The sequence below is a fragment of the Pundamilia nyererei genome, unplaced genomic scaffold (assembly GCF_000239375.1).
Source record: "Pundamilia nyererei isolate P.nyererei 1_Seehausen unplaced genomic scaffold, PunNye1.0 scaffold00001, whole genome shotgun sequence".
Lineage (NCBI taxonomy): Eukaryota > Metazoa > Chordata > Actinopteri > Cichliformes > Cichlidae > Pundamilia > Pundamilia nyererei.
In genome coordinates, this window is record NW_005187402.1 from 8,636,329 (window position 1) to 8,653,881 (window position 17,553).

The 17,553-nt window shown below is 40.0% G+C and overlaps 1 protein-coding gene across 4 annotated transcripts in view; it reads right to left on the reverse strand.

The window, feature by feature from the left end:
* Window positions 1–1,004: 1,004 nt before the first annotated feature.
* The window catches only part of gria3b (glutamate receptor, ionotropic, AMPA 3b), a 91,630-nt gene continuing 75,081 nt past the window's right edge, over window positions 1,005–17,553 (reverse strand). Inside the window, exons 13-16 of one of the 4 annotated variants that reach the window (XM_005719706.1) lie at window positions 11,744–11,991; window positions 7,900–8,014; window positions 6,237–6,484; window positions 1,005–2,817 (exon numbers count right to left, since the gene is read on the reverse strand). In XM_005719706.1, the coding sequence (XP_005719763.1) occupies window positions 6,239–6,484; window positions 7,900–8,014; window positions 11,744–11,991 (609 nt within the window). In that variant the 3' untranslated portion in view covers window positions 1,005–2,817; window positions 6,237–6,238. Of the gene's footprint in view, window positions 2,818–6,236; window positions 6,485–7,255; window positions 8,015–10,850; window positions 10,966–11,743; window positions 11,992–17,553 lie in introns of those variants that run through there. The other 3 variants (XM_005719707.1, XR_311383.1, XM_005719708.1) reach the window with 3 other exon arrangements.

A 17,553-nucleotide genomic window follows, 5' to 3' on the forward strand; every position in this document is an offset into this window, starting at 1 on the left:
AATGACAAAAGGCGAGGCAGTGAAGCAAAAGAAGAACGAAAAAAAAAAGCAATATCCTTTCATGCTTTGTCAGAAATGGGTTGTTTGGATCGTGGAGTGGCATTTCATGCAGCCCAAGTCTGTTCCACAGGACTGGTGCAGTGAATAAATCCTGAATCATAGAGTCTGCATCCAGAAATGAATCAAAAAAAAAAAAAAGCTGGTGTTTTGCCATGTTGGATTTGTTATTTGAGCTGTGGCAGGCTGCATCTCTGGAAGGAGGAATTTCATTTTTACCACACAATACAGACCCAGAGACTAGTAAAATAACACAGACTGGGCAATCTACTGCGCTTTGTGCCTGGTTTACTCTGCAGTGTATGTGAGAATTTACACTGTGGGAATAAGAAGCTGAGAGTTAACGTGATTAACACCCCCCACTCTCCTTTCCCTTGGCTGGATTTGTTTTAGTAAATCCACATGAACGCGTCCTCCCTGAAAAATAGTTTTAAAAAGTTGAAAACGCGCGATGAAATTATGACTGATGCGACACGTGTGCGTGCGCAGTATTGTGTGCGGGCAGTTTGCGGCCGTAATAATACATTATTGATTGTGTCGCAAAGCATCTGATGGAGAGAGAAGGCGAAAAAAAGATCACATGCCAGATGAAGCTGTCAATGGAGCCCTCAATCAGTAGATGCAATGCAGACACAGAGAGAGAACCAGATGGTGCTAACTATTGATCCGAAACATGCACACATACTTCCACAGATCAATGTTGAACTGGTATAGGGAAAAACTCTGCTCTCTGTGTTGCTGTCTGCAAGGAGAGGGAGCGGGCTGCCCGGGATGCTCATACTCCAGCAGTATCATGCTCGAGTTAAAGTATGCAGTGTGTTTAACCTCTGCTGAGATGTTTTCCTATAATCCCTTCAGGCCACTGAATCAGCCCCAGTGTTTTGTTCAACGCAGACGGGTTTAAACAATGTTGTGAAAGCACACGCACAAGGACACAGGAACCCTTTCTGTACATTTTTATTTACAAAATGTATTAAAATTCTCTATACAGCGCCTCACTAATGAGGTTCAGCAAATTATGCATGCATCTTTTGCTCTTTTGTACCCACTACTACGCCTGGCGATATTATGTTTTCTTTTTGCAGAAGGTGAGACGTACAAAAAAAAAGAAAAGAGAAAAAATAGAAAACAAAAACGGTGAAAGTGATTCTACTAAAAGAATTACTAGGGCTGGCTTTCTAGCATTAAACCTAAGGTGGCTTTGTGAGTAGCAGAGCTCGTCAAGCATCATTGATTTCACATGCAATTTCTTATAAAATAAAACAAAAAAACAACAAACAAGGAGGAAAAAAGGGGAAATCAATATTCAATTGTGTCATATAAATAGTTCTCGTTTATCTAAATGTACACATCTTTCTCTGTTTGCTCTTTCTTTTTTTCACATTGTCAGTTTTTTAAATATTTATATATATTTATATATATAAAACTATCTGCCCATAGTTTCAGGTGATTTGATAAGTGTCTCCCTAAATCCTATGGAATCACAGTCTTTTTGAAAGAAAAGAAATTCTTACAGCAATATGTAAATGTGCTAAGCTCCAGGACTCTCCCTGGTTTAACCTTGTAGAAATCTATTTTCCATTTTATTCATAATTTTTTTTTTGTAATTTTCATTTACTAAGTGAAGTCACTAAACACTGTAATGCTCATTAAAGGAAATCAAATCAAAAAGCGAACCACAGCTCATTGTAAAATGTGCAGTTGTTAACGAAAATGGTAAGGTAATCCAAAATACTACAGTTTAAAAGCCATTACTGTTATCCTTTAATTGGACTGCAGTTAATCTACAATTGAATTACCCTTTTTTGTTTGGTATTACTTTGATGTACAGAAGACTTGAATGACTCAGGAAAAAACACTGTTCGGAGCGACAAACCTTAGTGAGTCAGTGCCCCTTTGATATTTTACAAACTGTAAATCACAAACAGATTTCTCTTTCCCCAGGCATAAATACTTTGCTTTACACACTCGTCATACAAAACACACTCTTGGCAGTATCGGAAGTGTGAATTATGACCTGGTCCCGTAGCGCGTGAAAGCCGAACCAGGTCATCTTCTCATCTCCGTGGGTCCCGTCAAACTTTCAGAAGACAGTGGCAGCAGCACCAGAGTTAAGAGTACAAACGACACACGTCATTGTTTTGGACTGAAATAGCATTTCACTCTAATAAGATAAATCTTTTAAAACTAGTACATGGTCACTAGAAGTGACTTAGAGCAGTATAAAAGCTATGTCATTGTAACCAGTGTGTAACAGTGCACTGTGTGGATCTAATAAAATAATCTGAACACACAGAACCAGTGAAAATCTGGCAGCAGAAGAATGAAGAGTAATCTGATCGCATTAAATACAAGAAACCAATTATACACTTGTCATGTGGGATTTGTCGTCTTTCTGGCACTTCAAAATGTGCTTAGGGTTGCAAATGATGGCTTTTGTTCTCTCATTCATGTCACGTCATATATATCTATATATATAAATATATATATATATAGATATATTACTGCACCAGTCCTCTGTTTTGTATACGTTTCAAGCAAAAAGCAATATTATCAATGAGTTGCATTGATTGGACTTGGAGTTCCATAAGGCACTGATAGGAGGGAACCACGCAGGCTCGTCCCATGACCAGTCCAGTCGTGTCGTCATTGCAGATTATCGTGCTGTGTCCGCCCAGGAGGATCTGGCAATCCTCGTGATCCTGTGCCTTTCTTAGATATAGTCACAGTTGTAAGGGAAAATGGAAATGTTTCCTAAACCTGTGACAGCACAAAAAAAGCAAACAATGGAAAAAGTTAACTTTTGTTCTGGACAACTCATGTTGAACACATGACTTTTTATTACAAAATAAAATGTGGGGATTTCCTTATTGGCTGAAATGCAGTATCTTTTATTATATAAAGCTTTGTTTGAAAGGCTCTACAATTCACTCGTCAACATCAAATATCTTTAACCAAATTAACAACATGAGGGAAAAATACATCTTTCTGCCTCCATCCTAACCTATTTCATCATGACTGTGCTGACACGGTTTGTGGGAAGGAAAGGCAAACAACTCCCTCGACTGTGATCAGACTTTGACTGTCTGACGCACATGACATCACCTCTTTCCAACCAAGTCCTGCCCACTTCAAACCAGTCAGAAGAACACAGAAACACACTACAGAAGCCTCTTGTGTAAACAGTCGAAACGAAAGAAAAGAAATGAGCGCCGGTGGATTCCTTCGCTCAGAATAAAGAACTGATTGAAAAAATGTGTTCTCAATGAAAATCTGTTGACAAGTCACACTTTGTGTCTAATGAGAGCACACGTGCAAACAATCTGATCAAATCCAAGATGAATTTTTAATTATGTCCCTATCAGTGCATGCTTATCTTTATTCAGTGAATTTCTGTAGAACTGCTGCAGAGGTAGTCTGCAACTTCTCATTGGTCTCTGACATTTTCTGTGGAGGTTTTTTTTTTCCAGTAGAATTATGCGTAGTAAACAAACCCATGAAAACAGGTCAGTGCACTCTGTGGATCATTCAGGATGATGTGGTCTATATTCCTGGTAAGGATAAGGTAGATGTTCTTAAAGCTTCAAAACACTATTTATATTAGCAATGGCTCTGTGCAGTGTGGTGGAGGTTGCTTGTAGTGATAAACACTCGGAGAATTATCACACATCCCATATTCCTTTATCACTATGTAGTTTAACACCTTTTGGCCCGTTTCATTTGGTTTTACTTTAGAATGAGTATAGAGATGCCTGCTGTCGCTTCAGAAACTAGTTTGGAAATGCCTTTTTTGCACATTTTGGCCACTTTGCACATTGCTGCTTTTTTTAGTTTGTTTTATGAAGCCAAGCAAGAGGCATCTGCCTGAAAACTGTGGGTGCTGCATACATATCCTGCTTTATTGTCTGTTTTTCTCTAAATGGGGCCATGAAGTCATAAGTGAAGATAATACACTGTATTAAATAAGCTGAAATTTGAAAGACCCGTAATAAGGAACAATTTCATTGAGGTCTGAAATTTAAACAAGCGTAAGTGTGTTACCAGAACCTGAACCTACATCTATTTTAATTCTCTTTTAGCCAAGAGGTTTCACAAAACACAGCATGTTTTGGAAATTGAATGCACTCTTACATGTAATACTTCTAGATGAAGTATGCAGCTTTTTTCTTTGGTAAATAAAGTTTCCCGAAAAGCTTGCACTATATCTTACCTTCCTGTACAGGACAAATGATTAGGTAGTGAAAACAGAGGAGAATTTAGTGCTTACATGGAGCCCAAAACTAAAAAGCTAAGCAACAAGTTTAACAGAAACAAAGTAATGCTACAGTCATATACAGTCAGCTACTGTGTTCAGTGCTACTGTCTGACATAATACACCAATAAATGTATTAAATCAGCAAAAATCACAAATCTGTTGTACATCAGAATAAAATGATTTGGCAACCATGTTGCAAAGAAACGTTCTGCAGACCACTTGCACTCATTGGTGCAGAGTGACTGCAACTGATTGCAACATGTTGCCAATCTGTCAGCCTTTTTTTAAAATTACATATCTTTTATGATATGTCGACCCCAGCAGGCGACCTGTGCTGCAATCTGATTTTGTACTCTTGAGTGACTGAGCCACAAAAGTAAGTGAGATTTAAAGATTAAAAAAAAAAAAAATTTGTAGAACTAAAGGAATTCTAAACAAAAACTTGAATTTCCTTCAGTTTCTCTGAGCATTGCACGGTCTGACCTCGGGGTGAGTTTGCTGGGAGGCACAGTCCTGGGAGGATTGGCAGCTGTCTTGAATGTTTTCCACTTGTGAATAATCTTTTTCACTGTAGAATGATGGACTTTAAATTGTTTGGAAATAGACTTCCCAGACTGATGGGCAGGAACAATTGCTTCTCTAAGATTATTGCTGATGTCTTCTCTCTTTGGCATTGTGTTAACACACACCCGAATTCTGCCAGAACCGCTGCCTTTATAGACACACTCACACTTGCTGTTGATCAGTTAATCCAGTACATTTGATTAGCAGTATTTGGTTGCTAATCTTAATTGCTGAGCACGCAGTATGGGCATACTTAGCTTTTCACACAATGCTTTTGCATTTTAGCTAACTTTTTGCTAAATGATGACATGGTTTGATAGTTGTTGTTCTTTATCTAATGCTGTTTTTACCTCATTTTTACCTCATGCTGAGTACAGTGGCCCTGAGACGTCAAATGCGCTGTAACTTAAGAAAACACAAGGAAATAGAAAAATGCTGCAAAAGCATACAAAACCCAACGGAAATTTAAAAAAAGGAGCAAGAGTTTCCAAAATAACATCACAGAACAGAACTAAAGTGTTTTTGTAGAAACAATAATGTGATGGAACAGCTGCGGAAGTTACAAGTGGCTAATGGTAAACATATATATGAATCATGCCATTAAAACACACATTATCCTGCATCTTTTTCCCTCTCACAACACATATGATTCACCCACTTCTTTTAAACATGTCTCAGTGCAGTGTTTATGCCACGTTATTGTCTCCTCCAAAACACAGTTTTTTGGTGGCTGTAGTTCAGGAGGTAGAGCAGGTCATCTACTAATTGAAAGGTTGGTGATTCGAGCCAGTCCGCATGCCAAAGTACCCTTTTGCAAGATGAAGTTGCTTTCCGATGCATCCATCAAAGTGTGAATGTGCCTGAATGTTAAATAGAAAGCACTTAGCAGTAGAAGAAAGTGCTTGTGTGAATGAGGCAGGTTGTATAAAGTGGTTTTTATGCTCAAGGAGAGTAAAAAAGTGTCGTATAAGAACCAGTTTATTACTTTTGTTGTGTTTTTTCTTCTTTCATTGTCTTTTATTCACCTTTCTTTGTGTTTTGTGTCCTTTCGTAGCGTTTTTCTGTTTGCGCGTGTTTTCTTAGGTGGCAGTGTGTTTAACCTCTCAGGGTCATTTTTTAAATTGTGTCACAGAACAAAACAAAGAACAGCATACTGTAGGTTCATACGATCGGGCGTGTTGCTTGACATTCTACACACAAAGCTATATGCTACACAACAGTGTGCTTTTTCATCAAACAATTTCACAAACAGCAGCTACATACCAAACAGACAGTGGAAGACTTAATTCTGACTGATATGGCAGGAAGCTAAATGATTCATCAGAGTGCACGATGGGAACAGTAAGGCGAGGCGACGTACCTCTAGATCTTAACGCTCTCGGTTCCGTATACGTTGTAGCCTTCTCTGTATGTGGCAAAGTTCTGGGTGTTGGTCGGGGGAGCCGGCTTAAAATTCTGGGCATTCTTGGCCATTTTCAGCCGTTTGGTTTCTTGTCGTGATTTATAACAGAACTCTATCAGTGCCACCATCATGGCCAGCCCCAGCCCTCCGACCAGAATATAGAAGACACCAGCCACATTGCTTAGGCTGAGAGCACTTGTCTTGTCCTGGGGGGAAGTGAATAACATCGTTAAGAGTTTTGCAGTGGAGCTAGGGCAAAAGAACAAAATGCAGCCTGCATCCTTCAAACTGAGCCTCGACTCAACAGTAAAACTGACTTAAGTGGTAAATGATCATACTCTAGATTATCATGCTCTATATTACTGATGCTACCAAAGGTTGTTTATGGTTACTAACAGCTACAAGCAACAGAAATGAAACATGTAACGAGCTGCTAAGCAATTTCAACTGAAATTATATTGCTATGTTACAAATTTATGAGGAACTTGAGATTCAGATATAGTCAAACCATTCTCCACTTAGGAGAAAGAAGCCAACTCTTGCTGGTGAATGTAGAGCTAACCTGGCGCTATGCTTCATACATGTAAAATGGCTTCTGCTCTTGACCATATAAGGAAGCTGGTCAGTATCGCATAGGTCGACAGCTGTGAACATCCCTGCCCTTTCAATTCTCTAATGGCAACACTGTCATACAATACAGTCAAATTCATAGTAGATGAATGATAGCTCAATTAAAAAACACTATATAAAAATATATATCAAACCATTTTGCTGCTGTTCACTTACCAAACATATTCAATAAAATTTGTTCATTGGAGTTTTACTATTTGCAGTTTAACCCTATGAGCATGGCGTTACCATGATGCTATCTAGCAACTCTAACCTGTAACCTGAAGCTTTAACTGTATCTCAGAGGGTTAAATAGTGGGTGTATTACATTCCTCAACTTCTTGCAATGTGCAAACAAAACCTCTAACCTCATCCGAAAGCAGCCAGATGATTTTAGAGGACACCCTACGGTGCTCTCTCCGCTTCGAGAAGTTGAATTTGTGTAAATCATCACAATAAGAGGCTTTGCTTGTTCATCACACCACAGGAGGCCAAAGAATCTAATAGACACATCTTGATGCAAACTAGTAACAACACAAATAAATCAAATTTTCATTAACAGTGTGGTAAATAGAAGCAGCAGCATAATGGTCAAAGTATCATGAATGTCAAGAATGAAAATGAGCAAAAAATAGCATTTATCAACAACTATTAACTGCTGTGATTCAATCAAAAGAGTGTGTCTTAAAGGCACTTTAGAAACGTCCCCGCAGCATTACCATTACAGTTTTCACACACAAAAATGAGTCTTTATGTTGTCAAAAAGTCATTTCTACAGCATAAAAAGAAAAAAAAACAAAAACGGTGAATCTGGGGAAACAGTGCCTTGGATTAAAGCCACCGGTGAGCTGTGTTAACAGCTCGTGGCAGAAAAACTGAAGAAAAGAAAAAAACTATGTGTAGCAAATAAACAGAATGCATACTATAGATGTCAGAGAAGTCTTTGTCTTGCATATGAACAGTACGTCAAAATGCAATTTGGAATCAGTACAAAAGACCTGCAGCGACTGACCTTACTTCCAGAGTCCTTGGTTCCACATTCACCCTTATCGTACCACCATTTGTTTTTCAGCTTGTCTAAGATGCCTTGTTCACTGAGTTTCAATACTGCAAGGTTTACAGGAGTTCTTCACGTGGGAAATAACATAAATAACATTATATTATGTTATTTTATGTTATTCAACTTTTAAACTACTACATACTTTACAAAGCGATAAAGCAGGGCACCTGGCTATTCAACATCACAAAGAGCAGGCATTCTACCTATTACCTTTAAACCCCTACTCTAAAGCCAGGACCTACCCATATCGCTTTGAGTAATCGGCAGACGCTGTTCATGGGGCGACAAGCAGGTACGCAAAGTACAATCTGCAAGTCTATAAACATCAAAAAGCGCCTTGGTGCACGCTGGTTCTTTGTGCGTGGGGGGTGTAGTAGTCGCAGAGGCTTTCAGTGCAGCATTTAACAAGTTCATTCCAACATGAGCAGTTGTCTTAACAAACAGAAAAATCTAAGCAGTGAAAGAAACCTTTGCATATGCAATGTCAGTGTAATCCTGCGTCGGCTAATGCTAACTGTCACTGCAGTGACAACAGTCAATTCTGGAGGTATTACAACCAATTTCCCATTCAAGCAACTGTGCCCAAAAGTGAAAGCCTAATTAATTCTCGCATGTTCTATCCTGACATATCGCTAAGAAAACCTTATCTTCCAATTACACCAGATTAGTGTCAGATGAGTGTGTCCCAACTAAACTGCAGGCAGCTGCAGGACTAAGCTCAAAAAGATTCGGTGGAATTTAACTCATCTCGTATTTGCCTGCAGCTGCACAATCTGACGTTTGACACAGCTGTTTCCTGCTGCTTGATAACTCCAGAAGGTATATCATGACATTGTAGTATTGCATGTCAACATACATTGGCACAATAGTCTATTGGGGTAAATTACTTCAGAGGAGGTAAAAAAAATTCTTTGCATGGCTCAATAAAGATCACATTTTGTAGTTGTATTATGACTATATTGGTTTAGGTAAATCTCTCTGTGAGAAGGAAAAGCAAACTGGAAGCAAAGAAAATGTAGTGGATCGATAAATTAGTGACTACTCCCTGGGAACAATGTCCCCCGAGGGCATCTCTTGCAATGCATAATGCACTGAGAGAAGATTACAACACTATATATCCCTCATCACCAATCTGGAGAAACAGACTGTGAAGACCATACCATTGTCTTGGCTTGGAAAGACATTGATTAACAATGCAATTACCCTGTAACATGCTCTGTGTCTGAAACTCAATCTAGGCAGCGCCGTGTTTCGCCTAAGGGCAAGAAAGAGCAGTGTTAAGTGCGTGCGCATGCAGCACGCGTGCACGCTTATGTGCATCTCCAGATGTCGGCTGGAGCATGTAGTTGTGAGCAGGACAGGGCCCAGGCGATTCACTGTTTGGAACACAGCGCTTCAGGCCGCTTTATTTCCACCTAATCAGACCTTTCCACTGAGTCCCGGAGAGTCAAAACAAGCCAGGAAACAGACAGACGGTACATACCTGTGCATGATAATAGATCGATGGCAGCGCAAGAGACAGATGCTTTCAAAAGCTCTGAACAGCACAGGGAGGCGTCCTGAGCTCATTGACTACAGAACACAACGATGTTAGCAAAACACTGAAAAAGAATGTGACTTTTGAACAATGCTTTTCAGTAATGAAAGCCCTTGTTTAGCTTTATTTCACGTGTGCCTCATGAAGCCTCTTGCGGTGAGTACAGAAATGCATCGCAGCTCCTTACCTGCTCATTGGAGTCCAAGCCAATCATGACAGAAATGACAGAGCGTAAAGACACAATCTGCATTTCATGGGATCTTGCAGCTTGACTGTAATGTCGCCATGTCGCCCACCTATATCATCCTATGTGTGTCGACAGCATCGTTTGTCATAAAAATGACCTGCGTTTTAAAAGATATCATACTCGTGCCTTATGGTATATGTAATCTGGACAGAGAAGCACAATGCTTAATGGTACTTAGGTCTAAGTGGCATTACGCTAAGCTGTCACGGGACAGTCATTCATCATTTAACCACATGTTAAAGATGGAGAGATCTGATGGTCAAAAGGGTCACAGCTGGGTTATTAATGTGTTCAATTAAAACTGCATGCAGTGGAACCAAACCACAGGTGGTTTACCAGAGCTCCCATTAAAAAGTCTTTTTCTTTAATTAGACTTCTCACGTTTGCCTGCAATGCTTAGTCCCCTCAAGACGCCGCTGTTCCCCTTGCTTTCTTGTCGGCCTCTGTTGAGCGGCCGTTTAGCGGTTGATCTGTTTTTTATTTGTTTGCTATTAAGGTGAACTGGCTTTTAAGTTGTCGTCCACTGTCATAGAAGTGAAGCAGCAGTGGTGAAGTACTGCGAAGCCATATTTTAAAGGATTAGCAAATCTCACCTCACCTCACCTCATCTCACCTAAAATGAAAGCCTTTTCAGTTCAGTGTCGCTGGCAAAGTCTGTTCTTGAATTAGACCAACTGGCTATACTCATCAAAGCTGCCTAAATAAAGCCCTAATATTTGAGGCTGGGTGATCTGTCCCACACGTGAGTAAGGGTGAATAAACAAGGCTCAACCTTTCACAGCGGCAGGGCAGACACATTCACATTTGTCCTTTCCTGTAAACACTACTTTGTCAAACAGAAACATGTGTCCTAACTCTCTTCTGTACTCTTCTTCGTCTTGTAGAAGTTTACCTTTGGCATCCATAAATATTTTTCTGTTGGTTAAACAAGAGCTCCTCAGTTTGATCTGAGCCGTTAAGCCGTCTGGTCAGACTGTCGGTAAATTTGGTAATCTGCCTTTGGGGCAGCACCAGGTTGGTTGGGGGCAGACAGTTGGTTTGGTTCTGGTTGGTTAGTTCCAACAGCCTTGCCGATTACTCTGCACTATGGTACCCGATTGTGGTGACATCGAGGCTGACCTTGGAGTCACCTCCCCCGCTGCCGCACTCTCCCTTGTCGTACCACCATTTGTTTTTCAATTTGTCCAAGAGGCCTTGCTCATTCAGTTTTAAAACTGCCAGGTTAACAGCATTTCTTGAAACGATAAAACATAACTTGTAAGAAAATGCACAGGTCCGTGAGAAATCTAATGCAAGGTAATAATCGTACTAAGCATCATGAGAGTAGTTAATGGTAGAGAGGCTACCACTGTCAAAGCAGGGGGCTTATGCACAGAAAACTATCGGTTAAAATCAGAATGGTCTAGGGAAGGACAAATTGTTTAAGAATTTCAGGAATATAGAGAGATAAGAAAGGCTCGTATGAGGTAGAGACAGTGTTAAATCTTGGAAAAAGGTGGCATAAAGGGTTACGTAGTTTAGAACTGAAGTGTGCGGGATGGGGACACTTGTCATTGAGAAGAAAAGTAACAACAACAAACATCATGCAATTAACATTCGTCACAAGTGACAGCGCAGCTTTTAAGGGCTAAATTGAAAAACCATTGAACTGTTAAATTAAAAGTGACAACACAACAGTCAGGTAGGACAGCACACGGGACAGAAGGAGAGATCGAAGGAGAGAGAAAAGTAGTGAGAGAGACATAAATATGAAATTATTGCTAGCTTTAGTCTCATTATCTGGATTTGACTGCTCTGCTATAAAACGGCAACTCTTTAGAAATACAACATTAAATATCGTTAATTAACTTTTGTATCCAAGTGCAATGAAAGGCATACAACCGTTACCTCTGTGTCCATTAACAAGAAAAAAAAAGTAAGGAGAGGAAGAGAAGAGAATGACAACAGGGGAACATCAGGGTAGGTGGAATACTATAACAACATAGGGGATATTGTTATATTATTCCACCCACCTTAATGCTGAGCCTTTGGGCGTCGCCACACCGTAGCCTTTCGAGTCGAGGTTCCCGCCGACTTTCATGGTGTCGCACGGCTTCCGCTGCTCGATGTACTCGTTCATGGTGGACTCGAGGAGAAAGGCGAACTTGCCCTTCGACTTTCGTACCCGGGCTACGCCATCGGGTGTGGTCTTAACAAACACAGAGGGCTCAGCGGATTTCATGTACGACCACATCTTCTCGTAAACTGCTATTTTGGATCGCTGCGCAGAGAAGAGAGGGAGAAAAGGAGTAGCTTAGAAATCTGAAAAATCACACATGTGCAATGGATTTCGGCATATTTTTGTGCTTCGTGATCGTACGATTTTAAAAATGGCATCGTGAAGTATTTATAGACATCTTGGAATGAAAATGGGTGATATCTTTAAATACTTCCAGGGAATAGAGCTGACAGACCTTTATGAGATCATGAAGTACAAGAATTTACAAAATCCATTCCTTTTATCAGCATTCTGAAAATGTACCCTTTAAGTACGTCACTTGAAATTCACTGAATGGAAAAATCAGTTATGCAAAAAAAGATCTTTAACAATTGAAAGGGTGTAAATTGCAGGTAATGATCATTCTATCTGAAAAATTTGCACAGGCCTCGGATTTGTTTCCTGAAAGTTCAGCCTCAGTGGGCTGAGCCTGAGTTTATGGTCCTAATTTAACTTGTAGAACTTATTACATTCATTTATTTCAACAACACTGCTAATGAAATATCTCAACTGTGACTCTGCACTGTAGACGAAGCGAGAGAAGCGAACAACAAGGCAACCCATCACAAAGTGACAAGGATGAGCATTTTCCCGGCGCCCGCAGACAGGCTTAGTGAGCCTGTAAAATCTGGAGGAGTCGGGCACTATCTATAATAAGCATCAATTAAATTATTCAATGCCGCTGGATTTATTTTGGCATAGGCATTTCACACATCCCGGTGTGATCCTGGTCCAAGCAGTGATGAGCCATACTTTCCAAGTGCTGAAGATTGGATCCCACATTAAAAAACAAACAAACAAACAAAAAAAGCCAACACACTTTCTTTTAAGCAAAGGCCAGAAAAAGGAAGAGCAAAAAGTAAAAAATAAAAAATCATAAATTTGCACGTAGAAAATGCCAAAATCTGCCAGAGATACACTATATTGCCAAAAGTGTTTCCTCATCTGCTTTCAAACACACATGGACTGGAGAAGCATCTTATTTTTAATCTACAGGGTTTAAAATTATGTCGGCCAAATATTTACAGCTGTAACAGTTTCTTGAAAGGTTTTAGAGTGTGTTTATCAGAATTTTTTATTATTCGTCCAGAAATGCATTAGTCGGATCAGACACTGATGTTGGACGAGAAGGCCTGGCTCAAAGTCTCTGCACTAATTCACCCCAAAAGGTGTTCTTTCAGGTTGAGGGCAGAACTCTTTGCAGGCCAGTCAAGTACTTCCACACCAAACTTGCTCATCCATGTCTTTATGGACCTTGTTTTGTCTACTGGTGCACGATGAGGGAACAGAAAGGGGCATCCCCAAACTGTTCCCATAAAGTTGGGAACATGAAATTGTCCAAAAAGTTGTACTGTTCTCCTGGATACTGCCAAACCCAGACTTGTCCATCAGATTGCCAGATGGAGAAGCGTGATTCGTCACTCCAGGGAGCAAGTCTCGACTGCTCTAGAGTCCAGTGGCAATGTGCTTTGCACTGTAAGGCTTGGATGTGTAGAGCTGTAGTTTCCATGAAGCTCTCTACACAGTGTCCTTGAGCTAATTTTTTTGGCCACATGAAGTTTGGATGCACTATGCGCCTCAGCATCTGCTCTGTGACGGAGCAATTCAGCCACTTCTGATTTGTTATAATACCACTAACAGCTGACAGTGGAATATTTACTTTTGGCAACATAGCGTCCTTTGCTGTGGCCTTTTTTTTCTTCATACCACAAATCATTAGTGTAACAAGAATGAATAATTCATAATGTTAGTAAATTAAGATAACAAGACTGGGTGTGGGTATAGAGGGAGTGATTACCTTTTGTATATATTGTTCCAGTACTCCCTTGCCCATTTTTTGAGCTATCCCCTCTAGCTGTGTATCCTTTCTCTGCCCCGAGCTAGATATTCCAAGTGTTTCCTGGCTTTTAGACTTTGTTATTTCCCTGCACTATTAGCATCATTAGCATTGCTATTATTAAAGCTTGTAAGTAAGTAAAACTTTATTTATAAAGCACCTTTCAAAATATAAAATCATAGAGTGCTTCTGTCACAGTATGTCGAAGCAGACTGTATGAATGTGAGGAGGACAAAAGGCGAGCTGTTTAATACGGCTGATGGAAAAATACTAAGGCAAACAAAGATGAGAATAAACAATAAACAACCTAATTAGGGAAAAATCTTAAACATGAAACTTGGCCTGGACATGTGGATACAAATATACCTGGAAGATGGAAGATGGAACTACGACAACATGACAACACAAACTTGACAACATGGACAAGAGGGCAAAAAACATGACAGACTAACAGAGAAGACCAAAGTGAAACCTAACTAAACTAAACTTAAGGTAACCAAATGATAATCCCATTACTCAACATATTTAAAGGGATAACTTAAGAACCAGTGCCGTCAGCGTTAATCTCATTAAAATGACGCTAACGCCATAACCGCCTTAACGCGGCAAATCTTCCTTAGTGAGTTAGCGTGGATTGCCTTGTGCGTGGGGCTGCGCAAATGCGTTAGCGAGCTAACCGCACTAACGAGCTAACCGCCTTAACGCAGCCGTGTAGCCCCACGCACAGGCCGATCCGCGCTAACTTGCTAAGGGAGATTTGCCGCGTTAATGCGGTTATGGCGTTAGCGTTATTTTAATGAGATTAACGCAGACAGCACTATTAGAAACTCAAAACGTAAACTGAAAACGCTGGGTCAGAGACCCAGGATCATGACAGCTTCACAACAGCCAACAACTGATAAAAAAAAAACAAATCAAGAGAAATTAATAGAAATCAGATTTTAAAAGATGTGTTTTTAACTGGCTTTTAAAAGAGACCACTGATTTAAAATCATAAAGAAGACAGTTCCACAGTCTGGTGGCCACTGAACAGAAAACTCTGTCTCCTTTTTTTCAGCTTAGTCTAGGGCACCAACAGCAGGCCCTAGTTACAGGACCCCAGGGACCTGCCAGGGACAATGATATACCCTGATATAACCTGGTGCCTGTCTGTGAAAACAATCCTCTCATGATCCTCACAGGAACATGACAGTTTGCTGTACAAAAAGTGTTTTACCTTTGATATTTTATATATTTAGCATGCTTAATAAAAAAAAAAAAAAACAATGGGCACAATTGTCATACAGTTAAGTTAACGTGCTGATACCTGTGGCTTTATGCGCCCAAACATACTGACCAGAGCACAGGCACATGAATTGGTAAAAAGCCCCCTGTAACTAGAGCAAATCCATCTCTGATGCATTTCTGTTAATAAACAAAAGCATTAACCTTGACCAACAAAAGTGCTTTTACTTGCTTTATGTAATCATATACAATTTGTTTGCTGGCATCTGTCACAGTCTAACCGGGCGAAGGGTGAGAATGAAATGAGACAGCAGCATAACACAAATTAAAAAGCCTGCATGAAAAATGTTCAGAGCTCAGATGAAAAGGAATTCAAGCTGTAACGATAGCTGATCTGCTTTAATTCAAATACAACAGATGAGGCTAAGGAGAGTTAGATGTGCTATATTTGACAACAGCCACATTCAATGACTTCAGTTTGCATGTGTCAGACAGCGTGAAGAGGACGATAGTTTTTGGAGGACATTTCCCCAAAGACACGGGGCTCATCTGTTCAGTGGTGGGAAAGCTCCAGACGCCTCCTAGAATGAAGAGAAAAGAATGGATCTGGGCATTGATTACTGACGACAGAGTGTGCTGCCTCAGTGCTTTATGAAGTCAATTCATCAATAGCAGGACGGGGAGTAGGGACCAAGTGCGGCCGAAACCTAAATAGGCTGGTTTCACTGCTTCTGCTAAAGTCACCACTGAGACGCTTAGACAAGATAGAGAGAGAGAAAATAAGACTCAGTGAGAGAGCCCAGCAGGGAAGGAGGGACATTTGATTATTGAATGCTGGTGCACAATGGCACGTACAGTACACCCACAAGAACACGCCACTAAGAGCCTACTCCCTTACAATGTAATCATTCACATTCCCATCTATGGTGGTCATTTAAAATTCAATTAGGGAATAATGACTGTAAAAGTCCATAATCAATGAACAGACAATTTGTTGAGCAGTTAAATACGGCCATAAATACAGATTTATACACTTGCCACTCCTTTACACTATATAATGGCCCTGTTAGAATATACTGCTGTGTCCTAAATGAGATTCCCACGATTTGACAGGGAATGGCTGTGATGCCTGTGTTGCATGGCTCTGTGTTCGCTATCATGCAAATGTCACAACCCTCCTTCTCTAGATGTCTTTTAAATTACTAATATCAAGCACAGTGTTGCTATCTTTATAACAAAGTACCTAAATAGTGAGTCTCAGCCTACTCTCCTTCCTACTTACCTATCTGCCTACCTAGGCGACATTGTTACATCATCTGTGTAGGTGGTTTTCCTGCAAATCTGTCTGAAACTGCGAGTTTCCTGCATAAAGACAGGCTCCGGTCTGTTATTTAAGCCTCCCGACCTAAGAGGAGGAATAAAAAGAGCAGGACTTTCCTCGAGTAAAACACAGTCAGGGGAAAAACGTTGGTTCATTTGGCTCTGTTTGTGAGTCTCCAATAACTGCAGTGGGTTCACAGTTTATGGATTGCATTTTCCCAGTAGGATGTTAACATTAAAGCACTATAGTTGCTAGTAAATGACTCATATGCAAAGATATTGTGTCGCAATATAAGAGAAGATATTTAATTAAAAGGGTATCCAGCCAGTAAATGTTGGTCGGCATCATTAATGCTTGAATGGAAGTATCGCTGTCGTTGCCTTAATGGAAACTGACATAAGAACCAGATTTCAAATATAAATTGGGATAAAAGTGAGTTTTATTGTAGTTTTTTTGTTTTGTATTTTTAACCTCCTAGGACCTGGCTTCCACGTATGTGGACATCACATTTTGGGATGTCTAGACCAAAATAATACATTTTGCTCTACAAGGGCCTGATATCCAGATACGAGGACATTATACTGCCGCTGTTCTATCGACATTTAAAACAAATGTCCTTATATGTGGATCTCATTTCTCTCAGAAACAAAAATCAGGTAAAAAAATTAATTCTTTGTTTTTACATTCATCAGGTTGCTTTATATTGTAAGGTAAAGACCCTACAATAATAGATTCATGAAAACCCCAACAATCAGACAACCCCCTATCAACAAGCTTTTGGCGTCAGTGGGAAGGAAAAACTCCCTTTTAACAGGAAGAAACATCTGGCAGAATCAGCTCATGGATGACTGGCCTTCTGCCGTGACTGGTTGGTGGTGAAGGGGAGGAAGACAGGACGAAAGACACGCTGTGGAAGAGAGCCAGAGATTAATAATAACTAATGATTAAATGCAGAGTGGTGTATAAACTAGAGATGGCACGATACCACTTTTTTTATGTCCGATACCAATACCGATATAATAATTTGGATATCTGCCGATACCGATATGGATCCGATATAGTGTTTTTTAATCAACAAAACTGTTTTTTTTTTATATCTTGCTGCATTTTGTATAAGTTCATACTCAAGTTTAAAACAACAACTACACTAAAGCTATTCTGTTATACCTGTATGCAAAAAAAA